The sequence below is a fragment of the Cyrtonyx montezumae genome, unplaced genomic scaffold (genome assembly GCF_038088225.1).
Source record: "Cyrtonyx montezumae isolate F1298 unplaced genomic scaffold, pur_monq_1.0 scaffold_2, whole genome shotgun sequence".
NCBI lineage: Eukaryota > Metazoa > Chordata > Aves > Galliformes > Odontophoridae > Cyrtonyx > Cyrtonyx montezumae.
Window position 1 is genome coordinate 18,855,514 of NW_027071936.1, and position 26,349 is coordinate 18,881,862.

A 26,349-nucleotide genomic window follows, 5' to 3' on the forward strand; every position below is an offset into this window, starting at 1 on the left:
GTCACGGCCCTCGGTGTTAGACACGAGATGTGTATGCATGCCATGATGGGTCATTAGAGAGGTGGTCATATTGCATCATTAAATTTATATGTGAAATTAGCCACTCCTGAACACAGCCACGATCCTGCAAAGTGTCCTTTCCTCCTTGGGAGGCTGTGGTCTTCCGCAGTGCCCTCAGAGGGGCTCAGCTCTTATCTGAAATACCTCGGAACCAAGAGCTTTCAATGTAAAACTGCCTTTAAACCTCTAAGGCTTGTTATTCATATGGATCCAGAGTCAAGCACCATTCTGGTACAGTGAGTTTAAGGGTGAATGATCACACTATGAAAAAAAAAAAAAAGCACAACAAATTAAACTTGACAAAAGACTTCTGTAATAGCTATAAAGATTTATGTAACGTGTTTTTTAAAGCTCAAGTGAACCATCAAATCAATTGGGGAAAAAAAGGGAGAAAATCAGTCTTTGTTATTAGACTGTTGAGTATAAAAGGCAATTTAGTGCTTTCTAAGCATTTGCAGTAGCTGTAAAACAAGCATCCAGTGTTCAGAGTTCCCTGTTGCTCTTTAATGAACCAGGCTCAATGAATTCACTGGAGCACATTTTTAAAGTGAGAAAATCACCAGCACACGCAAGATAACCAAAGGACAAAATGGGAAAGTGTTGCTGGAAAACCAACAGCGTGTATATGAACCCCTTCAGCCTGCAGTTTTAACTCTTGCAATAAATACAATCCAGTATCCTCTTACAGAGAAAAACATCCTGAAAGTAGACAGCTAAATTCTGATGCGCCTCAAAATGTACTTGATCTGTAACAGAGGAATTGGATGGTAGACCTACAAGAGCTCATGTGCTTCAGGTGTACTACAGTTGGTTACACTGGAGAAGTGTGCCTTTCTCCCTCTGAAATGTCATACCTCTGAAATCAGTTCACATTCTCATTCAGTGTCTTTTGCCTGTTCTTCTGCACGCTGTGCAACTGAGGTGGGTGTATTTCTGAATGGTGTTTTTGTACAACGGCTGATTGTGGATGAGTGAATAATTCCAAGAATGCTGTCATCAAAAATACACATCTTTTTGTAAATACTGTAAGATTTTTGAAAAAAGAACCAACCTTAACACCTTGCCTTTCTCGTTTGATTGCCACATCAATGTGTGATAAGCAGTGTTTGAAGCTTTTGCTGATTCATCATCAGGAAGATGAATGCTAACATTGTTTAGAAAGGGCAAAGTTGTCAGCATTTGATTTAGGGACATTAAATGCATCTCACGAGCTACCGTAGCTTGTATGTTCAGCCCTTTTTTCCAGACACATTTCAGCACTTAACCTTCAGAACGGGTGCATTTTTTTCTCCACCACATCTTGTGTCAGTTTACCCGTGTCAGTGAGAGCGCTCGCATCTTCTGTGACTGCTGCACGTCCCCTGGCCTTCTTGGGGTGCGCATCCCCTCCTCAGCCATCTTTTAACCCTGTGTTTTCACCGAGGACCTGCTCTGTACGAACAGCCGGGAACGCAGAGGGCGCGAACACCTCAGGCCTCTCCAGAAGCGCCATTACCGGGCTCGGAGCGCCCCCTGCCGGCACGGCGGGCCCGGCTCCCTCCGCCCGCCGCGGAGCGCGCCCACCCCTCCCGAGATAGGGTTGCTCGGAGCCGTGTTCGTACACCAAGTGGGAAGAAGAAATGCGAGGCTTCCCAGCAAAACGCAGATTGCTTCGCGCAGGCGGTGCTGGATACAGCCTGCGAGGACCCGGCCATCAATCATAGGTTTGGAGGAGCACAGCGCAGTCGTAAAGGATGTGTTTTAAATGCTCCGTTCTCCGGTTTGGACAGTGACAAATGAAGGGCCGTAGAAAAGCAGATGTGGCTCTTGAAGAAGTCCTCTGAGGGCAATTAAAAATGGGGAAGCAGCTGGTAGGTGTGCAGATGTGACAGCCACAGCTTAAAAAATTAATACAGAGGAAGAAGATGGATGAATTAACGGTGCGGGAGCTGAGGCAAATGGAACAGCACCTGATTTCATGCCATGGCAGGTGAGGTGCCTGGTTGTGCAGGACAGCACAGGGGCCGGCCCAGGAAAGCTGTGACAGCCCCATGTCCTCACTGCCTTTGAGGGCTTCCCTTGGGTGGGCTCAGAGCAAAGCCCCCAATGGAAAACCTCACAGCCCACAGGAGGAGCTGCCCCATGTGCCCCACAGCATCCCCCAGTGTGACAGCCAGAGCCGATAGGAAGGACAGCTCTGAAGGTTTCCTTAGCACCCTGCAATGGGAAGGATGAGGACAGCATTCACTGATCCTGAGTGGGCTCAGTGGGAGAGCCCAGAGTCAGGCAGCCGGCCGGGTTGCACGGGCGGTTGTTGTGGTTTTCCAGCCAGTCCGTGGTCTCCAGTGCTTGCTGTTCTGGAACTTTGTCCCATTAAGAAAACATACAGTAATTCAGACACAAGTCAAATTAGGAAGGATTCTGTAACAGAAACACTAAGAAGTCACTGCCTGAACTGGTGATTGAGCACCCAGTGGGAAGGCAGGGCCAACCCAGGGGAGCTCAGGTGCATGTAATGAACCCAAGTGACCAGAAGTGGTTGAGCCAGGATCTACCCAGGCCTCATTTAAGGGCTGTCAGTGGAGGTTGGGGTATCTGCCTGAAGATGCCTAGATGCCTGAGGCCTTCTGAAGGTAAGAAGCTCCTTTCGTTCGTTTTTGTGCCTGCAGCTGCTGCATTTGGACTTGTTTTTACTTGCTGTATCCAAAGACTTTGTCACCTCACTATTATTGCACTACTTTCTGTCCTGTTATAGCATTGCATATTCATAGTTTACTGTTTGGATTACCACTTAGGAGATCACAACAATTGTATAGATGATAGTGCCACGAAAATAAAACATGAGCAACATTTAAAGGGTTTCATATGCCTGTGCATCTAAGTGTCAGCCTCAGAGCTCCCCAATTGCAGAGAGGGGCATGCAGAAGCTCCTTGCTTCCCCACCTCCCTCCTGCAATCTCTTATGTTTGCAGACTGCTTCCTCATGCAGACATCTGGGATGTATCACATGCCTTCTTCTCTTGGAGAGGACAGATGATGTTTTTGGACACAAAATAAGCACAGAGGCACTCCACATCCTCTGGAAGGGAACATACAGCAAGTTGCTGCACGTAGAATGGGAACTGGGAGAAAGGGAGGAAGTTTTGTTGCGAGGCAAACGTGAGAGCCTTGTTCTGTTCAGAGCTTTCCTGAGTAGAAACCTCCTATGCACATGGGGAGGGGGAAGGCTGGTGAAGGGCTGAGATAAGCAATTTCACCTCGTGTTTGCTTTAGAGGGCAGCCTGAGCAGAGGGGAATACTGCCAGCAGTGTGATGACTTTGCTGTGTTACAGGCAGGGGCCGGTTCCTAGCTGTGGGGTGAAGCACAGCAAGGTGGTGCTGTGGGCCAGGGGACAGCCAGCAGTGAGGGTACAGGCAGGAGGGGATTGCTGGCATTGTTCCTGCCAGGTGGGACCCTTCAAGCTCTTTCCCTAAAACCTCAGAATCATTAGAGTTGGAAAAGGCCACTAAGATACCTAGCCCAACCTCAACCCACCCTACCATCCCCACTAACCATATCCCTAAGCACCACATCTCCACAAGTCTTGATTATCTTCAGTGACGGTGACTTCACCACCTCCTTTCACAGCTTGTTCCAGTGCCCAACCACTCTGAATTGTTTTCTAACATTCAACGCAGTGGAAGCTTTGTGGTATTATTATTTGCCATCCTGTAAGGCTTGAGTTTTATATATTTTTTTCTTACTTCTGCCATTGAAAGTAAAGGAGGTTTTCATTTTATATTCAAACACTTCCCTGTGCACTGTGATTTGGTGGAACTGTTATCTGCCGTATGGCACTGGAGGATGAGAAATATGGGCACTGCCTGTTGGATTATGGCTGATAATAAAAAAGTAACGGGAGAGCGGTCTGCCTCTAAGGAGGAGCAATAAATACATCAGCTACCTGAGGTGCGAGAGCTCTTGAGCTTCCTTGTAATGAACAAATAGTAAATCTGTAGGGCCTGCTGGAGACTACTTAGAAATAAAGCACCACAGTTGGAGGAAAAATGGTTTGCTTCAGAAGTAGGTGAGGAAGAGGGAAAGCAAAGGCTGAATGTGCTGGGGCAGCCCCTAGGGCTGAGCATGGAGGATAACAACATGCACCCAGGTCATTTACAGGCTGCCCAGGAGCTGAGGGATTTTCTGGATCTTCCCTTGTGTTCGTGGGCCAGCCCTGCCCGTGCGAGGAGCTTCTGGCTCCGTCATGCTGGAGAATATTGCATGGACTGTGTGTGATGCACGCGTGAAGGACTGCTCCCTGCACCATGCCACCATACGTGTGCATGAAGCTGTGGTCTCAACTACCAGCTTCCTGAAGTTTGGGTTAATATGTCTCACTACTCCTTTAGAAGAAGAGGGAAAATTGCACTGCCTTGCATAGGTTAAAAATGAAAAAACACAGCTATTTAGCTGAGAAGCTGTGCCAGGGCCATGCCTCAGCTCAGGGTCACGGTTGGCCTGGTGACAAGCATCTGAAAGTCATCATCAGCTTGTGTCCAGTGGAAGCACAGAGAGTTGTGGCAGCTGGATGTGGAATAGGGCTTTTCTGGCAAGTTCATGCTGGGAACAAGCCAGAGGCAAGCACTAAACTGGACACAGGAGAGCTTCTCCCTGCATGGCCTCCCTGTGCTGGGCCAGGGGCTGGGGCCTGCTGGAGAGCAGCAGGAGGATGGATGGAGGATGACTGAAGGCAGGGAGGCATCCCAAATGCAAAGCTCAGCAGTGTCCCAGCCTATCTGTGGGCCACCCAGCATCTCCTCCAGAAGGACAGGCTCATTCCTAGAGCGCAGACATGTACATGCCAGTTGATTTATTTACTGTGCTTGTTTTCAAATAGCTGCCAGCATAGGGTTAGGTCTTCTCTGCTTATCAGGATGAGAGATGAGAAAAAAGATTTAAAAAAATGTACTTGGGATTTCCTGCTCCCAGTCCCCATTTGTCACTCCTGTGACAGCAGGGCTAAAAATACTCCGCTCAGCACGAGGACTTGGAAGGAAGCTGTTCACCAGCACGAGCTCAAGCCTCCCAACACAAAGCCAGTGGTATAACTGGAATCGTTTTTCTCAGCATTTAGCTGGGGCCTCACTCAGTGCTGGAAGACAAAATGAGATTTGGGACTTCAGCATCGGCTGAGGTTTGGGGACTCCTTTCCAAACCCTCAAAATGCAGAGATGTTGGGCAGGAAAGCACAGTTAAAAAGTAGGAACAACAGTGAAAAGGAGAGCAGAAGAGATGAAGAGGAAGGGCAAACTTCCATCCAGCATTTTTTTAAAGTCACCAACCTGAAGCAGCATGGTGGGAAGTGCTGACAGTAGCTCCTTTTCTTCTCTGGAGTCTTCAAATAAGCAGGGAGAGCAATAAGAGAAATGATTGAAAAAGGGAGGAAAGTCTCTATGGGAGTAAGATGACATTTTAAGTAGAAATTCTGAGAAAAAGGGGCAAAGGATGTCTCACGTCAAGTAATGCACGGGAAAAAGAAAACAACCAGAAGGAGGAAAAATGCCAAAATGGAGCAGAAGAGGGGGGATTCTGACGGAGGGACATCCCAGAAAATAAACCAAGAAGAAAAGTCAAACGCTGTAGAAACAGTTGAAAAGCCAATGGAAAAGAAGAGCAACACTGGAGTGGAGAAGTTTAAAAATGCCATCTGACAAGGTACCTGTGGAGATAGGGGGCTGGAGATCGGTCCTGAGGTCCATGCTCCCAGCAGAAAGGCACAAGCCAACAGCAAGAGAATGCTTCTTCAGAGAAGCAGTGCACTTTGACTTTTGAGGTGGGCCATGTTTCAGCTGCCTGAGTGTGTGGTCAGCCCCAGTTCTTCAAATCCTCTGCAGCAGTAGAGGGTGCTAGGACATCTCCAGGAAGCAAGAATGGGAAAGAACAGCACAGAGTTTGACTTGGTCCCTGTGAAGCCCTAACCTACCCCTGTCTGCCTTTGGCTATTTTTTCCCTAAAACTGAAAATTCACAAATTCAGGGAGATGGATTGCAGAGGGAAGAGAGAATCATGGAGCCACAAAGGTTGGAAAAGACCTCTAAGATCACCTAGTCCAACCGCCCACCTACTACCAATGTTGCCTGCTAAACCATGGCCCTAAGTACCACATCTCCACGTTTCTGGAACACCTCCACGGACTGTGACCCCACCACCTCCCTGGGCAGTTTCCAGTTCCAGTGGCTCATCAATTTTCTGGAGAAGTTTTTCCTAAAATCCAACCTGAACCTCCCCTGGTGCAACTTGAGGCTGTTCCCCTAGAAGGAAGAAGTGGAGCCAGCAAAACAAGAGGCACGGTGGCAGTGGTAAGGTCCTGGAGCACAAACCTCTCCAAAACCACTTGGCTTTGTGTCAGGATGCACGTGAGACTTTCTGCCACTTCCCCAGCCCAACGCTTTCCCCCCTTCCTGCTGGGGTTCTCAAATGCAGCCAGTTTCCTCCCTTGTGCTCTCACAGCCCTCCAGGGAAGCATCCATGGACACAGTGCTCACCCAGTTTTTCTGAGACAGGTAATTTGTAATACAAGGTTTCCTTCATGTAGGAGAGAAAGGTGAGTTAAATGGAAATGGTGTTCTCTGAAATGGAAAGCGTTTTCTCTAAAAGCCACCGATGGGTACAAGAAATCCACTTAAAACATATAACCAAATGTTATTTAATATCTTAAAAAGTAACACAATCCAAAATGGATATTTCACACAACACTACATAAACAACATGAACACAATATTACCATATGGAGGGACTTTCAAATATAGACTTACAAAAATCCCTGTCCTTTTTTTCCTTTAAATTATTATACTAAGCATGACAAGTTATCATCATTTACAATATGGTACACTGACACAATAAAAACCATGTTACAAATGTGCTGTTATAAATCAGTAACGTTAGGGAAGACATTTCATGAACCGTAATTATTTCATATGAAATACTATACAATATAAACAGAACATCCATCTTGGATGACCTTTACAGCAACCAGAGACCAAGTAATTTTTAATTTTTTTTTTTCAGTGCAAACACATTTATACAAGGCAGTCTTGGCTGCAAAACTCCCTTCTAACATACAGTAAGTCCCACTTGCATTTATTAACTCATTTAGACCTAATGCAACAGCCACATTCAGCCACTCACAGGAAGTTACCTGCAGTATTACCATCCCTTTCAGTGCACGTCTCCTCCACACACCAAGGCAGCCCCTGTGCCAGCTCTCCCTGCAGCTGGGCCAGGCACGGGGCTGCTGCCCTCCACCAGGTATCTCTTCCAGCTCCTTCTTCGCATGCGTGCGGCCTTCTGCTCCTTCTCTGCCTTTAGTGTCTTGGGGGGAGGAACAGGGAAATCCTCAGCTCAGAACTGAGCTTCAATGGAGTTAGCGAGCAATTCTGTGCTCTGCAAGGGGGGAAGTGGGGAGTGACTGCCAGACTTACACTGTGGGGCTGCAACCAACGCTCAGAGCCGCTACGAGAAGCGCGAGTCCTGGATTCCTCTAGCACCAGCCTGGCTTTAGTTGGGTCCTGAGTGCCACGCAGCACTCTGATGCAGTATCCATGTACTTTACTTACGTTGGGGGGAATGCTTTAGATATATACTTTGTTATCTTTTAAAGAATTATGTAAAAAATAGAATTTTTCTCTCTTAATACTGTACAGCTTTCTTCAGAAGAGCAAAGAGAATTGTAAACTGTGCGGGTGACACCAGATCAGGAGTGCTATTTGCTTCCTCAGCACAACTTGAACAACCGTGTTTAGGAAAAGCTCTGGGAAATGTATTCCAAAAAACAAAACAAAACAAAAAACCCAAATTCTTAATTAAAAAAACTGTTGATAGAGCCTCTGCTGGCAGTGTTTGTGTGAGTGGAACCTGTCTGGCACTGCTCATCTGAGAGTCCTCGCAGGACTGCAGAGTAGCTCCTTTCTTAAACTGACCAAGTGTCAACACTTTGGTTAACTATTAAACTTACTTGCATGACTTTTGAAGAGAATGGAAGAAATTGGTTAATAGTTTTGTCCACAGATTTCAGCCTTCGTGTTTTTCTTTTTTTTTTTTTTTTTTGGCATGCCCTGACGTGAGATAGGGACAGTGCCGTTCCACACGGAGGGCTCCAGGGCCAGAAGGCATGACCTGGGTGCAGAGCATGACCTTGGCTTCCTCATTCTCTGCTATAAGAAAGACTGCTCTGGCAAGCACTAGGCCGTGGTTTTCATTACAATATTTGTTTCCTGAAGCGTTTTAAAATACAGTGAGCATCGCTGCTTGTTTTATGGACGTTTTACAATGATGCAAGGAGTCAAATGGATGACTTCTTATGATTTTTAACTGAACTACCTTAACAGCTAAATCAGCTCCGCTGATGACTGTATATTAACTTGCATTGGGATAATGGTACTACGTTTGCTGAAAGAGGTGTTCATAAATCGGGGCTCGTATATCAATGTGATCTGCTTAAGTTCAGCTGCCACTTTCTTCCTTTGGTTTTTGGAAAATCTTTCTTTTTTCCCTCCTGAAAGGTGGCTTGTTGCAACTGGCTACTTTTCAAAGGCCGGCTTCATTTTTCTTGGAAGCTTGCCCATGTTCTTTGAACAATAGGCACATACCTCAAGCAGGGTCCCTAATGCTGCTCCCAGCAAAGTCAATTAAAAGCTGCTGGTCATTTCTGCAAGAGTGAGTAGTTCTGATGTACGCGCTCCAGAAACCAGAGTGTGTATCGCTGAAGAACGAGCTGTTCAAACCCTTGCCAGTTCCTAGAAACCATGACCTGACCTGTTGGCAAAAATGGAGGCAAAATAAGGCCCAGCATTATTTGCAGGCTGACAAGAAAATACTCAGAGCGTCTTCCCTTAAACCTAACGCCATCAATCATATTTCACAGACCGTAGATGTTCCTAATTTGCTCAGTTACATACACATTTTCAAGTTCTACCAGGCAGAAATCATAGCAGTAACTGGGGAGAGGACGGGAGGGTTCAGCCTCCCTTTTCACTGTTATCCCAGTTATGCAGCCTTGTCAAAGTCTTATGTGACTCATCTGAAAGACAGATTTTTAATATTGTAAAAGGAAATCGTGGCAATGGAAACACGATGACTTCATACGCAAGCACTGACACACAAGAGAACGCCATGAGCTAATGCTTCAAAGTTTTTAACCTTGCTTTATACAATACGCTTTTATGTTGCTGCATTTCATCAAATTCATGGAGGTAGTTATATGTGTAAAAAAAATTACCATAGAAGTAACATGTTGTATTATAATAATACATATTAAGTGTGCAAAATGCCGACAGATTTGTGTTGACCCTTTACAGTTGAACACAACACAGATTCAACCTAATCTAACTCTGTAAACCTTTAAATCGATACATTAGAAGAGTGATAGATAAGCAACCATGTAATACAAGGCTATGATTTCATCCAAGGATTGGGGTGACATAAAGCACTCAAGCTCCACTCTCGTGGTTTTGTTACCAGAACCTCAAGATGGAATTTCCTTATATTCCATTGTTGATTTTTAAAGAAAAAATAAAATAAAAAGGAATTCAAGATTAGAACGTTTCTATTTGAAACTTCTGTTTACATTCCATATTCCAAGAGTCACATTAATATTGGTACAATGCCACTTCAACATTAATATGACATTTATGTTGTCTGCTGGTCTCTGGGAACTTTAGGAAACTACATACTACACAGTTCATAGGTATATACTGTCACATTTTGTTGGAATTATGTCTTCTGTACAACCAGCTGCCTGCCTGCATAATTTCTGATTAGTTTCTGACAAACTTAAAATTTGTTTTTGCTCTTCACATTCTAATACTGCCATTAGTACTTCAGATCATCGGCTGTAATTAGTTTTTCTTCTTTAAGTTTTGACATTTTTATTTACTGAATGGATACATACTACTGATGTCAGAGCTTGTCTCAGAAAACAAAATCACAGTCAGCCACTGCGTAGTATATGACAACTCCCCACAAAACCTCTGACTTTACAGTTTGCATGGAGTAAGCACGGCTGGAGTTACATACTGAACAATAAGATGCGTCATGCAAAGCGCTATATGGTCATTAGAGCACATCTTGGAAGGTATGATAAGGCAGAAGGCTAAAGGCCAAGTGACTCTGATAACCAACCAAAAGCACAATAATTTCCCTCACGTGCACCAAAAGGTCTTATTGCTCCTATGAAATGGAATTTGTACACTGAAACCAAGGCAAGCAGACCTGTGCATTTACTGGGTACTAGAGATGTTCTTGACAGAATTAGAAACTCGTCATGTCCAGTTAGAGAGCTGGCTGGTAAGTAAATGAACTATATCCAACTGCGTAATATAAGGCTGAACCTTCGGCGAAGAATTCTGATGAGAATACAGAACACGAGTGAAGCTCAAATGACTTTGCGTACAGAGTAATACATGTCACCAGACCCTGATGAAAATGCTGGGTTTTAGTATGTACAGTTGGTTTTAATACCTGTGTACTACAGGAGCTAGACAGTGGAAAAGTGCCTTTTCTATTCAACAGTTTGGACTGCTGAACATTTTGATATCTTTGTTATTCTTCCACCAATTTGTTCTGATAGAAAACGAAGATAGAATTAATTATGAAGTCAGTTTGTTGCACTACCAGGTTGCATGAGGAACAGAGCAGAATGTGACCCTACACCTCAAAAATTATTCTTGAAGTTCAACTATCCTTAGGAGTTACTCTGCAGTAATTAGCATGGTATGAACTACTCCAGAGTAACAGTTCAGGGGAGAGTAATTAGGATAGACCATACCTACAGAATTCAGATTTCTACTGCCCACCTTACGGACACATTTAATTTCTAGAAACTAAACGTGTCCACAGAATGCTAAATTGCAAATAACATCCACTGAATAAAAAGGCCAGAAGTTTATAATTCTCTAAATTTTGTTCTCTGATAATCACTACACTGTATGCTATTTTTAATAGCCTAATTTAGGCACTCTATTTAATAAGCTACATAAAATAGATTTATGTCCTTCCACTAGAAAGAAATCAGTTCTTCAGGCCATACTTGTCGTTTATATCATAAAGAATATTTTTGAAGAATTAAAGAAATTAGATTTTTCTGGTTCCTGTGTTAATGGCAAGTTACAATACCAGAAACAACACAAGCATTAGATTATCTTTTTTTAAAATACTTGATGTAAACCAAAGTTATTTCCTCTATTTTGTGTCACTCCACGTTGCAGCTCTACAACAGTTATAACTTTCCCTTCCCTCCCCATTCCCCCCCTCTACGCAAAGGCCTACCTCCCCATTTGTGACTGTGGAAGGTCACGTAGCGAGCTTTAGCACATAAACATCTCTCATACTTTTGAAACACAAAGGGAAAGCCATCTGCCTCCCCACCCTCTGCACTCTAAAAAAAGAACTTCTTATTCACTTCAACAGGTATTTGCAAAATTGTGTCACAAAAACGCACAGTGAAAATGATTGATTGGTATTAATAATTCACAGACAGAGCCGAGGTCATCACTCGTCACGTTTGGCATCGTTTTTCCTCGCGGTGATCCTGGCTGCTTACTTTCAGCACTGGCTCAATTTTGGAAGGAAACCAACTCTGCAGCAGAGTTTAGCTTCTGACCAGGGGCATCACACATCTGTGGCATTTTTTTTTAAATGAAGTTGGCAACTGCATGGACATTGAAAATGCAGATTACACTTACAGTGTCTAGACTTTCATATATGTGCTCAGTTACAATTAAGTGAAGCAAAAAGTGTACATATTATCCCTACTGCTATTCTGTTGCTACAGAGCCGCAAAATGTGAAAAGCAATACCTTGAAAGAAAGACTTGTTGCCCCTAGTCTACATAGCAGCACAGTTTAAGTAAACACTAAAACTGTGGTTGAGATGCTTTTTTTTTTCTCCCCAAAGATGTAAACATCAGTCCCAGTGTCGTAAACTTTGCTGTATGGGATAAGACAGAAATTCTGAGGCAGGACGACTATCAGACACTAGTGACAGAAGCTTGCAGGCAGTTAGCTGGTTTCTGCAGTTTCTCAGCTTCGTTTGTCGGTGGGTCTGCGGTGGCTCGGAAGCTGAATGCTGGGCCTGCACCTCCGTGTGCAGGGCTCAGGGCAGGGTTCTGACGCCTGTTGCTTTCAACAATGCTTGAAGTGTTGGATGCCAGGCTCTCACGAGTACTAGAATGGAAAAGAAATATATATACGCACTCACATATGACATGCTGATATATCTATTGACCAGACAGGAAGGGAGAATAGAGTGTTTTATAATAGGCTTCCTGTGTTTGTATGTAATGTCACATCAATAAACCATCTCATTTTGATGGTTCACATATGTTCCTCCAGAACGGGTTCCAGCAGTACTCAGCAGTCACTGCGCCGTAACACAGGGACAGCACTACGCAGTGCTGGAGCTGTCACACAGGGTCTGTAAATCAAGCCACCATCAAGTACCTGGATTTTTTTCTTAAGGACATGCCTTCTGTTTTGCACGTGCAACATAATAATTTTCTTTCCTGGCTGGTGCATTTTTGCACAAAGGAACTTCATGAAATCAACTCTGTGATTAGTTAGAGCTAGGAGAGTGACCACGCAACACAACTTGCTTTGTCATCTTCTGTCTACATTTTTCATGGATGCTACTTTACATGAAACACACAATGCTTCTGAATGCAACACCTGAATCGTGCCTCACAGCTCAGACAACTGCAGCTCGCAAGATGCTAGCAAATCAGAACAGCCACAATCATTCTCTGAGCAAGGAGTCCTGTTATCTCACTTAGATAGGTTCCTTTAGTACTAACACGTCATTTGTCCATGGGAGTGGCAGCACACTGAGCACCTTCCAAGACTATGCCTTTTAAAAATACATCTAACTAGGAATGCAGAAGAGCCTGTGTTTTAACCCACAGCTTCAAAAAACTCGTCCATATGCTAAAGCTAGTTTACGCACTGCCAATCTTTTTGTTCTCTTTCCACTCTTAATGTCTAAATCATGTTTTTCCATGCAGAGAGCGATTTGGTTTTCAAATAGTCATGTGGATCCTGGTTATGTATCTTTCATCTACAGCCCTGCTTCTTTGCAAAAGGACATCACAACTTGATAAGGACATGTTTCCTGAGTACATTTAGAGTACTACTGAGTGTTAAATGGGCACTGCAACCAGAGGTACTAAGGACAGAGGGAGAAATGTGTCAGTGTGTGACACAGGAAAAAAGAAATGTCTCGTTTAGCTGTAGAAATAAATATAGCTGTAAGTCATCTTAAACTGACTGCAACTAGAATGATGCTTTCACAGAAGCTCTTGATGATCTTTTAAAATCAATCAAAATGGTACTGATCATCTGCCAATTTCTGCCTTGTCGTAAGCAGTTCCAAACAGCTACAAGGGGTGATGAGCACACCGAGCTGCAGTGACACAGAGCGTGCTTTTGGTTTTTGATTCCTTTCCTTCTGCTTACAAACAAGAAAAGAAGCAATCTTTGCTTTTCGGAGATCATTCAGTATTCTATCTCTCTTTATAGGACCACCAACTCCACATTTTCAAACAATTTCAATTCCAGTGTTACAAAGTGATCATTATAACATCTATAGGTAACAACTGCAGTGAGTTCTGTATGCAGAGTAATGCCAAAATTAGTTCCCTCCTTAGGTGACAAAAGAACAGCAGTATTATATAAGCTCTAAAAATAAAGCAATGAAATGAATACGGTGCGCTAGTCGATACCATATACCACCTGTATAAATGCAATGAACAAAATACTGAGAGTCTGTCCCCCACACAGTGATGTCTTGATGAATTTCATACACAAAACACTTTTGAAGTCAAATGCCCATTGCAAATCTCATGAAGTACCCCAATCTCATTTTCTTTCACAGTGCAGAACTGCTAACTGCTTCTCCAAGCAACACTGCATGACCAAACAGCACCACAGCCTGGCTGGCAAAACCCCAGAGCTGCACATCAGCGGAGGCCCAGAGTATACTTGAGAGATATCACCAGATGCAGGTCCTGGTTTTATCCTCTTCCCAAGGCATCTGCTAATGGACGCTGTCAGAGCTAGGTGAATCTTACCAGATGGATGCTGGACGGTGTTTTTACATTTCCTGGAGAAGGGCTGTGAAGTACATTTTTTGTTATAAGGTAGGCAAGTAATAACATAATGGTAACTATAGCCAGAAGGTCCAAATCACCTTCAGCTTCATTTATTTTTATAATGTTATATTGAGGAGTGACCATAAGTAAGCAAAAGTGTCCAATTTAATCAGCTTGGTGCAAAACTTATGACTTGGATCTCTAAAAGCCTCTGAAATACCCAGAACATATGCTGGCCTTACAAAACAAATACACAGAAAAAAAAATCCCTATGGCATGTTTTTGTTTGATTGTTTGTTTCTTAAATGTAAAAACTTACTTTTTGTGGCCTTGCAAAAAATAAAATCATAATAAATAAACAGTAAAATTTAAAAGGGGTGTGTAGAACACGATCATCATTAAAAGCTGCTTATCTGTTTCCCTTTCAATCTTAACAAAGTGATACAACTTAAACTTAGATGGAAGAGAACAGAATATTGTGAGTATACTGGATTAAGTTGAACTTGCACAAAAATTTTAGCTTTTGTGTAAATAATTAGGGAAGAAAACACCTGACTTTGCATTAACCTGAAATGCAAGCTTATATTATGTTAGTGTACATCTAGCAAAACTAAGAACTGATTTTCATCCAGTCATCATACTGTCCTAGAGATGAAACATACTTGGCAGAGCAGGGTAGGCTGGGCAAGCAGTAACAACCATTATATACTTCCCTGCAAAAACTGATTGCCAGTATAGAACTTCAGTTTAGGGGAGATTACATTTTAAAATAAACAAAGGCAAAGAGAGTCTCATGCAGCGGCTGTATGTGAGAAAGATGCTGAGCATCTGCAGAGCAGTAACAGCAGCAAAATCAAAGCCTTCCTGTATTCCCCTTTTTTTAAGTTAGATTCAGTGCAAATGTGATGATTTTACTCAAATTTCTTTTATTTTTTTTTACGTAGGAAGAATCATACGTATGTTAAAAGTCCACTCCAATAGTTTGATGTTCTCTGCGTGCTGCAGCAGGCCAAGCAATTCCTGCCTTGTCACTAACATCAAGCAGGAGTAACCATCCAATCCAAAGGAATTTATTTCAGAATGACATGACTTCAACCAAAAAGGAAAGTTAGTCCTGTGTGTAGAAGCAGGGAACCCTTCATGTGCCTTTCTGTACATACTGTACAGTATTCTGTACTTTGTACAGTAAAAGAAAACGATTTTCTTTCCTCTAATACAAATCCAGTCTTGGAGGTTTTATTTTTAAACACAGGCAATTAATAATTTAAGCCTAAGTAAGACATTATAGGAGAACAAGCATTGTAAATAATTTCTGTGGCTTTAGAGTCATTGTTCTGAACTCTGATGGGTTGCTATCCAGGGCAAACAAAACCAGGCAAGCTCCATTTCAACAGGGACCTAGGATTGCTAAAATCCAGGGGGAGAAGGAAGAAGGCTCAAGTGAAGGATTCTTAACCTGGAAATGAGTTTGTCAGATGTTCAGGGTAGGAAACACACCAGGAACTCTCTCCTCCCTATGCCTGCAAGGCTCCAGGTGCACCGAGACTTCTGTGATATCTGTAATCCCTGGGATGGAAATGACTAACCCCCGCCACCACACACAAATGTCTGGGTTCTTTTCACAAGCATCCTAGGGCAAGACATCTCTCTCTCTGCTGGTGCAGTTCTGGGTCACCTCTGAAGGTCAGATATCCTAAGCACTTTCAGCAGTGTGGGGGAAGCAGCTGTTCCAGACTCATTGGTTTGGAATGGTAATAGATACACATCCAAAATTTTTGAAGAAAACAAACAAAAAAGCCAAAACCCAGAACAATTGTTTCTGGCTTTTTTTTTTGTCTGAGCCAAAGATCACAGCATCTAGTTATGTCTAGTCTTCTAATTAGTCTCAATGAGAAAAAGAAGGGGTGAATATGCAGGAGCTCATCTCTTCTACTCTAAATGCAAACACAAGTTTAAAACAGAAAAAAAGATACAGGGAGTTTTTTCAGCAAAAGAGAAATGTGATAATACACATTACCACAAATGGTCACTGGCTGCTTACACTATGGGAAAAAACCATACATCTGAATATGAGATTCCAGAGCTGTAGAAAACACTGTCTGAGAACGTGTACACTGGTTCAATCTGTCCCTACATTTTGTCACCAATGCAATACACACAAAAAACTAAAAATGGAACATTCTAGATTGTAAAGCTGCAATTAATGTGACAGTCCTACCGTGGAGAGTTGAACCCGCTGTCCACAGTAATGCTGCTGCTGTCCATGCTGTCCAGGCGGGCCGAGTGGGTGGCTCTCTGGTTGTTGCTGTTTTCTGTTTCTTTTGGAGTGAGAAGAGTGAGATTCTTCTCAAACTTTCGTTGCAGATCTCTCTCTTTTTCCCTCTCTAGGAGCCACTGCATTGTGCCAACGTCATCCCTGTTCTTCTCCTCCTCAGCATTTTTGTTGTTTCCCTCCTCCGAGTCGTCATCATCAGATACGTTGTAGTAGTCAAAAGAGGCCTCCTGGTTCCCAGCTGTCTCTTGCTGTCTCTGTGAGACAGGCATGACTTGTGTGACTGAGGTTACTTTTGCTTGTTCAAGTTTCTCACATCTGACTGGCAATGTGTCAGAAGGGGTCTTTTGATGGGGCTTTAGCAGGGGTGTGCTAGACTTATGGAAACTATTCACAGAAAGAGTGTTGTGCAGAGGTTTGAAGAGTGTATCCTTGCTAAATATTTCTTTCCTCTTATCAAGGCTGCTTGATTCAGCACTGTGGTGTTGAACCAGCCGTCCGTTTGCAATCACCTCCGGAGTCTGGCCAACAACCGCTGAACTGCCACTTGGGCCCTTTGGGGACTCCTCTTTGTGCACCCCTGGCTCCCTGGCAACATGCTGAGACTGTCTTTCTGAGGGAGTCAGTTTTTTGAGCCCATCTGTCCCTGTCAGCGTGTCATGATCCTCTTTGTTCTTTCCCAGTGGTGACGGAGCAGTAAGCACAGTCTCACTGGACGTGTTGCACTGGAAATAGTCATCGACTGCAGATTTTGTTGTGCAGGAGTTGAGCTCACTATATGATGGCAAATTCTCCATAGGCTTCTGTTCCAACAGGCTACAGGAACTGGGTGTTTCTACACTGCCACTAGCTATTTCAGGGATGCAAGTCTCTTTGTAGCTTGCAGATGAAATCAGAGTCCTTTGATGACTGAGTGACTGAGACGGCCTTAAAGTACTATCATCAATATAAGTTTGGCTAGTTGTTTGGTCATCTGGGCTGCAGCCTTCACCCATGTCTTCAGGTGTGCCTAAAGCAGCCGAGCCCAGAGGTCCCTTGGAGTTATCCATGGATCTAGACCTTTCTTTAGCCTTATTAGACCGCTCATTCCTCGATCGTCTATCCTGTGTATGGCTGTGGCTCCGATGGACCTTGGAGTGGGAGCTTCCCCTGGAAGGTTCGGGAAAAGGCATTTCAGTTCTTCTTTTGGCCAGCTCACCAGACACATCCCATTCTGGTGTCATGGGAAAGTGAGATTCAATCATGCTAGGGTTGCTGTGCATTATAAAATTATCTCCCTTGTGTTCTATTATGAAACAGCCTTCCCGTGGGGATCGAGTCAAGGGATCATAGAACTCATACTCTCTTTCAGCAGGTATATCCAAATGAGAGCCATCTGATGGATCACCTTTGGATACCCGAGTCTTACTGTGTGACCTCGATTTCCCATGAGACTTTCTGTGATTCCTACTTTTTTTACTTCGTCCACTGTGGTGAGCTGAAGATCCTGCTTTGCTTCGTTGAGCTTTTTCTTCTTCAAGTTTCTTCATTAGTGCAGTGTGCCTCATGACATTTTCCACAGTCAAATCTGGGTTAATGCGCCTGATAATCTCCATTTCTACCTCTCTAGGTATAGTGGTAGGGGTGTCCTCATCTCTCAGTGGCCACTCCTCTGGAGGAAACTGGGCAGAGAAATTTGCCAGCTGTTTTGTCTTGTCCTTCTTAAAACTTAATCGGAATAATTTGAGTCCGAATTTCTTAGACTGCTTTTCTACATCCTTAGGCTTTGTGAGCGTCTCTGCCTTATAAGAAAAATTGACAGTACTTTTACTTTTCTCAGTGGGTGGGACCTGGCATAATGAAGGAGGGCAATATGAGTCTTTACAGTCTTTTGCTGACTTCCTCTGTAAGGTAGATGCATGCATGCTGTGCATGTCTTCTCTGCAACAGTGGCAGGAGTCGCAGTGGTTTTTGGGTAGTGTTCGATCCCTGACGCATCCCGAGGTGGAGGGAGTGATAGTTCCTTGTTGTGGAGAGGTACATTGAGACCTGTCAGGTATCCTCTCATCCAAATGGTACCATTTACTATTAGTTCTTATGAGGGATGGTGTTATAAAGTAAGTCTGTGGGGTTACAATGAAATAACCGTCTGGAGTTGGGTATATTTTCCTCTCCCGTACAAGCATATTCAAGGTATGTCGAAGGATTTCTGGACTGGGTGTTGGAACCCCTAGAAATGACAGCAAACAGATATCAGGGAGTGTGTAAACAACGGAGTACCCTGGCTCCCCCCCTCCCCTACATAAACCTGTTTTTCTAATGTGCAAGCTGGAATATGCTGAACAAACAACTCCAAAGTACTTTGTTAGGCATTCTCTTGTCTGTTTGCTTTTCCACTTATCTCCTACACTTCAAACATATGAATTATTAAGAGAAAGGAGGCCATTAATGGAGTGCTAAAAAAGAAAGAAGAGAGAACTTCTAGTCACTTCCATTGCACAGGTGACCCTAAGCTACAGGATGAAATCGCTGGAAAGCGAAGAGTGTTAGGATGAATATTTCACTTTTCTTCTTCCGATCAAATATCCCAATTCACCAGAACTATTTAAAACAATGTACAGTCTTGTGAAAAATAGTGGTTATTTGTTAATTTGGATGCCTGAGTTGTTTTCCTACAGAAGAATACTATGAAGGAAAAAAAGAAAAAAGAAAAAAAGGATTCCCCAAAACTACCCCCATCACAATCTTGACCAAACTGGCTTGCTCTCCCATTAACAAAAACAGCTGCTCCAAAATACATGTATTGACTGATACAATTTTATTTACCCAAAGAAACATTTCCACTATGCTGGAAGTTACAGATCTAGCTCCAAAAAATTTGCTTCTACCCGTCATGTGTGATGTGAGGGATGCTTACCTAAGTAATACATCACATATCAAGAGATGGTCAAGTATGTCAGCCACGCATCAGTGCCACAGTAGCCACATAGGAAATGTGGCATTGTGAACCCAGTCCTTCCCACTACCAGTACACCTGCAGAATTGAGCGGTGCAACAGCAAGTCTTTAACACTTCAGATAAAATACCAAATTAGCACGCTGTGCACACGAGTATGTTCCATGTAGAGCTAAGGAAAGTAGAGTTTTAGCAAAACTAGTTTAAAAAGAAATCTGCTTGTGCTGAATGAGAGATAGTAATCTTTCAAAAAAATTTAGATGTGAGGACGACAGCGAGAGCTCTGGCACTGCGACCAATGCCTCATCACATGATTAGCACACACTGCTGACTGTACACATAAATGGGCTCCAAACACCAGCACCCGGTATCACAGTGCAAGTGAAAAACAGGACAACAAAAACTTCAGTATCTCAGAGAACAGAAGAACTCGCTCAAAAGCAGTTTCTTGGTGCGAGGGCAACTCTGGAAAAGGTATGCTCTTGGGATGGGATGATAGCCTGCAGTAAACTTCTGAGTAGTCCAAAGGAGTCTGGCCTTTGCAAACAAGAAGTCTTACAGTGCTGAACAAACTAAAGGTGGCCAGTACTGGAACTTACAACAGCTCTAACACCCTGTAAGTAAGAAGTCTTGCTGCCGAGCACCCCCACACTTGGTTTCATGATATAGAATATGGCAACACCTATCTACCGTTCATCACGTCAAGCACACTGCAAAGTAAAATATAATATAAAAAAGGCTGAATTTATTGTCTGTTTCTGCCAAAGAAACAGATGCAAACTACCTGGAAGATAAGTAGTCATGGAAAGTGAAAAGAATTAATGAAGCATAGGATGCTCACCATTTTCCAGGAAGAAAAGCATATGCCCATTATCCTGACACATCTTTAATATCTGCGGAGAGCATACTGAGGAAATCTAGGGTCCTCTTGGGTAGTGCCACCCCTTACATTTTGCATCACAAGTGGTACATTGCTCCAAACTCAAGCTTATATGCCACTCCATCCTGTGCTGAAAATGCACTACAGGGCCCACTCCTGCTCCTACTGAGATGCAGTTGCTGTGCAGCAGCCAACCTCTCCTCCTTCCTCTACATACAACCTGACCAAGTCACTGCAACCTCAAGGAGCCTACCGATAAACACCTCAACACATACCTACTACCTTTGTCTATAAGAACTTCATCCTTATTTCACTTAACAAAAAAGAATGAGATTTTTTTAAAAAAGGAGAAAAAGGAACAAGACATTCGCCTAGGAATTCAAGGAAGAAATTGATGATCACCTCATGTTTTAAGCTAGTTTTTTTTTAATACTATAACCAAAATGCCCTGCAAATACACAGTAAAAATAAGCACGTATTTTTTCACCCAACAAACCATAATGACTACAATATGTTAGGTAAGTGTCTAAATACAGGATGCACTGTAGTTACATTAATTAACTAAGTCAAGGGACAGAGATCATAAAGAAAAACATCAAGGAAAAAGTAGTCAGCATGCCTGGGCAGTCAATGACACTGGCAGTGAATTGTGACAGCCTTCTCTCAGGAGTTGGAGACTATCACTCCTATTGCTTGCTGCACACAGTACTTCCCTGCATTTCACTACCCCAGGTGAGATGACAGCAGATGCAGATCCTTGGAGTACTGCTAACGCTACCTACAGATTTTGTTCAGGTCTCTTTTAGATACTTACAAAAGCAGAAACAGACTCAAACTTGATTGAGGCTGTTTGGCATCATGGACAGGAGCAATGAAATTAATCCAGCTCCCTTTGCTGGTATTTTGTGTATGCCTTTCTGTCTAGTACTTTAGGTGAATACTTCCAAGATGGCTGCATATGGCACAGCCTCGGCAGTTGCGTTCCCATTGCTCTTAACAAGAGACAAATGAGAACAAAGATCAAGTAGTTCATTTACATTAGGAAGTGTAAAATTTATCCTGCCTAATAATTCTCCTTTTCCTACCTACTACTTCTATTTTCCCTCTGAGCACCTAATATTTCACTCTATGACTCCAGTTGCGTTGTTAGTTTTTGTTTCCAAGCTTGAAGTGTGATACTGGGTGTGGAATGGAATTACACAAACTTAGAAGCCCAAACTTCCCATACAAGCACTGCAAAGAGAGTTCTTCTCATGTGGCAATTCATATGCATGTAGTCAAAAAAAAAATACAAGGGGAGTCCTTGTTTAATCCCATGGTTGGTGGGATTTCCATTAGACTACAGCAGGTTCAATAAAAAATAAAATAAATGCTCCTCTGTGTGGGCATTACTGAAATTTCTACAACCTCTGAAGAGGTTAAAAAGCAGCAGAGGAAAGTCCTGCTGTGGATGAAGACCCTAATACAGGATTGGGTCATTCAATTGTTCTTCATATGACAATTTCAATGCCATGCATCAACAAATACACTCAGGAGAAAGTGTAAATAGGAACAGTCTGGGACCAGCCCTGCTCCAACTGGAGCCACTGGCCAGGATTCTCCTGACTTCAACAAGCACACAGCAGGCCCAAAGACTCACAGTGAAAGAAAAGGAGATCTTTTTTTTTTTTTTTTCCAGTGCATATTTACCACTTGACAGCTCTATGCCTTTTCACATTTTTGTGAGCCAGGGAAGCGAGAGGCCAAAGCGGCACCTTGCTCCTGTTAACTGATCAATTATCCCAAGGTGAGGAGTCCAAGTAGGAAAATTTGCACATTCAGGAGTGGCCAGAGATCACTGTCAACCACAGAAAAAACTGAAGGCTAACACAGTGCAACAACTCGATGAGCAAACTAGAACAGCAAGAGTTTCAAGCCTACACAGTCTCTCAACACTTAACAGCACACAGGACTGGGTTTGCAGGGAATGTTTTTAAATCAAGTCCCTTCCTCAGCTAGATCTGGAACTCCCTCACAGTATCTCAGCTGTCTGATTCTTTCATGTGGATAGATACAACTTATGATTGACACTCCAAGGACAACAAAGCATTTAAAATAATCAAAGTCAACTTAGCAGCCCTGCTGTGTTGGAAATAACAATGAGAGAGAGAGGGCAAATGTCTTGTCAAAGATCATGGCAACTCAGAGGCACAAACAGAAGAAATCAGATTTCCTGGCTTGCTCAAGATCTTTTTTTCACAGTAACCTGCCCACATCATTTCTATATATAACCTGTCCCTGCATTCAGAAGTCTACCTAAGGTCTCCCTTCCCCTATTAAATAGGTGCAAGAAGAAAAGAAGAAGAAAAAAAAAAAAGCAAGCAACCAACCAGTAGTTTAGAGGCTCTAGCATTTAAAATGCTGCATGACAGCAGTGGTGTTATTTCAGATTATGTAGTGTTTTAATAATTCAAAAGCAGAAACTGTCTGGACACTGAATCATCAGACATGTACATTTTTTGCATCTCAAGAGAGTCTACTATGCCATCCACAGAGCTTCCAGACAGAAGATTATGTCTTGTTTGCTGCTCGCAAAGAACACTGACCTAGGGTGAACTCAGTTAATGTATGACACTTATTTTAAGTGCTACATATACATTTCACATATTTAAAGAGCTAACAGATAGGAATGTGGATGTCACAGGAATTTGCCAGCTTTCAGAAAAGTGTTTGCTTTGAAAGGTGACCTAATCCAATACACAGACACAATTTCCACACTGAAATATCGAACACCTTAGAGCCAATTTTTGTAACAACATGGACAAATTTGGAAAGAAAAGAAAAATCCTTCCTAAAGACAGCATAGTCTAAAGCTCGCTGCTTCCTTCAGCCATGGTCATACAGATAAGAGGGTCTGGCTGCTAAACACAGGAACAGAGGTTACATTCTTAGCTCCTTATACTGGATTTCAAAGATTTACATTTAGTGCACAGGATTTAAACCACGGTCAATAAATTATAAAGTAGGGCTGTACAAACATCTCATTGGGTAATTCCAAGTTAGAATAATGGGAACACGTTCAGCAGGAACTCAATTGTTCTTTAAAAACCTGCTAAATAACAAATGACACAAATAACACGTGCATTATCATTACAAACTTTTTCAATAAAATAAATTCATGAAAAATACATCTGAAGTAGTATTTAAATGGTGTTAAGTCTGCTAAAATGATTTTCTCCTGAGCTGATGCTAAGGCTTAACAAGGGATAAAAGAAATACTCTGATTGGCTCATGAAATACTAGTTAAGGATGTGGAGTGGTTGCTATGTGATGTTATAAATAATTAGCATACCTTATTTCAGATAGAGCCATGGCCCAGATTTATGCTTGCACAATGGCTCAGCAAACTAGAGGGCTAGACTGCTCGTGTAAGACCTGCACTAAGGAAAGCGGTTTATTATTCTTAGGCAGTTTGAGAATGGCATCTGGGGTCTTAGGAAATTTATACATGCCATGAAGAGCAGAGAAGCATCTGTTCATTAAAACACAAACAGCACAGGCAGACAAGTGCTGCTACGGGCTGAGACACAGGGAGGTTATTTGACAATGACAGCAACATCTACACTGGCAGTGCTCTCCTCTCTCTCAGCGTATCATAACATAATTAGGAAAAATAAACTATCAGAATATGGGAGGACATCAGATATTTGAAAATAGCCACAGTGAACAGAAGGACTCAAAAAGCCACAGCTGGTTTATGAGTTTGGGCAGACAACTGGAAAGATCACTCAACACGAGAAGATGTTCCATTTATGATCCAAAGGTATGATATGTGTGGACAGTGCTCATACATTGAGAGAACGTGCATGCTTTCTCTGTTAAACATGGCTGGAGGAGAAGGGAGGGGGAAAAAAACTGAACCACGAACGGTGGATTTATTTTTTTTCCTTTAACTTCCTTTATGTTTTAGGAAGTGGAGTGGGAAAAACAAGGCTCTCCTTTTCTGAATCCCCAACTTAAGAAATGCATATGTCCATGGCCAGTGGAAAAAAGAGGCAGTAAGAGACTGTGTCCTAAGCTGCCTGAGGCTTCTTGTGAGAAGTCTGCAGCAGCAGAGCCTGTTGAATTATTTTTGATGCATGGCTATGTCTAGCAAGAATAGCACAGTGCACCATGGCACCAGATAACCATGCTCCCAGGAAACCCAAGGGATGCCACCAGTAAATTATCATTTCCGCCACTCAATTGTGTTTTTATTAAACGTATTGATAGAATCACTGGAAAAAACCACCTGCAGTCTTTGCAACATTTCTAACACATAGCTATATAGAAAACATGACCTGGAAAAAAACATCCAAATGAATTCAACTAGAATTACAATTGTGAACTCTGTCTTCTTTGCATCCTATCCCTTACAACTTTTACCACTATTTTCAAAATCTGCAAAGCATACTGAAAATAAACCCTCTGCAAACTAAACCACAAATCAGAACAGAGAGATAGTATTTACAAAATACACTTGCAGTAATCTTTTCCAAAGTGCAATTATCAAATGTCAGACAGAACTGTTTACTTCAAACATTGCTGTAGATCCAGAACTACATTTGAAAAACTCAGAAGCAAGTGCCAGTGCAACCTGTAAGGCTGGCTTGGAGTTAACTCTTGCTTTGCAACTTAAAAGCAAAAAAATTGAAGGCATAAAAACACATAGGATCATAAAATGGTTTGGGTTGGAAGTGACCTTAAAGATCATCTAGTTCCAATCCCTCTGCTATGGACAGGGACGCTTCCCACTAGGACCAGGTTGCTCAGAGCCCCATCCAGCCTGGCCATGAACACTTCCAAGGAGGGGGCATCCACAACCTCGCTGGGTTATGATCATGGTTACGATTAGGCTGCCCAGAAGTAGCAGATGTATCAGTAGTTTTATTACTGAAGAATTTTTAACTACTACTTTTGAGGCATTAAAAGAAGTAAAATCAAGAATTTCCCTAGCTAAATTCAGAGAACTTTAAACTGAGGAACGGAAAGGACAAACATCTAAGGTTCCCCAAACCTTTTAAGAGAGTTGCCAAGTTGAAAATTAAAAAAATAATAAATTGAAGACTTTCAAGCCAGAATTTGAAAAGACTCTGGAAGTTCCCAGGGTAACAGCTTCCTCTCAGCTGAAATATAACACCCCCCCGCTGAGGCAGACACATAATCACCATTGGATTCTAGCACTTGTATCAATCCCCGCCAGATTTAAGAGTCCGTCCCACAGGCAGGGTGTGGAAAACCCGTTCTTTTAAAGAGAATGCTCTACACAGAGACCTTTGATGGCACCTGAAACAGCTGAATAAAGTTAACAGAGCTCTTAAAACCAGACCGAAAGCCATGAGGTGGAATTAGTCTGTTCTGGCTCCAACATATGATTTTGTTCTCTTCAAGTAATAAAGAAGTCTTAAACTCTCCAGATTATGATGATAAAGAAGGTGTTTTGTGACAAAAGTGACAAATAGCTTTATTCTGATATCAGTTAAAAAAAGAAGGAAAAAAAAAAAGAAACAAACCAACACCATTTGCTGTTTAGTATCTCAAGACATTGTTTTAATATTTACGTAAAGCCAGGAATTGGCCCTGCAAAATTCATCTCACATGACTGGCCCCGTCAAATGGAACATCTCTGTCTGTACATATAAGAAAAAAGAACAGAAAAAGTTTTAAGATTAGAACCCAAAAGCCTCCTTTTACTTTCGGGCAGCATCTCACGATGTAATCAATATTCCCATCCAGGAGAGTTAAGATAAACAGACTACCATCTGAAACTCCATCTTCTAAGAAAGCCAAACAGACAAGCATCTTTCATAGTGAGGGGGGGGATTCTTTAACTGCCCTTTTACGGGCATGAGCTCTTCTGACCAATGATTTATTCATGCACAGTTACCTGGGAAGCAGGTTGTTAGGTGCTCCATTAGTGCTTCTTGTGTGACTTGTTTTCGGGCAGAGTTCATCGCTGAGATGGCCAGGCAAAGGATTTCCCCAAGTGGAATAAACTGTGACTGACTGATGGGAGACATGCTGATTGGTGATACATCACCTGCAAAAAGACAACAGATGGGCAATGAAGCGTTTTGTATAAAAAT

At 42.6% G+C, this 26,349-nt stretch overlaps 1 protein-coding gene across 1 annotated transcript in view; it reads right to left on the reverse strand.

Annotated features, from left to right (window-relative positions):
* Positions 1-8,101: 8,101 nt before the first annotated feature.
* Positions 8,102-26,349, reverse strand: part of STOX2 (storkhead box 2) — a 63,745-nt gene continuing 45,497 nt past the window's right edge. Inside the window, exons 2-4 of the mRNA XM_065736539.1 lie at positions 26,151-26,303; positions 16,378-18,640; positions 8,102-12,240 (exon numbers count right to left, since the gene is read on the reverse strand). Of these exons, the coding sequence (XP_065592611.1) occupies positions 12,045-12,240; positions 16,378-18,640; positions 26,151-26,303 (2,612 nt within the window). The 3' untranslated portion in view covers positions 8,102-12,044. The remainder of the gene's footprint in view (positions 12,241-16,377; positions 18,641-26,150; positions 26,304-26,349) is intronic.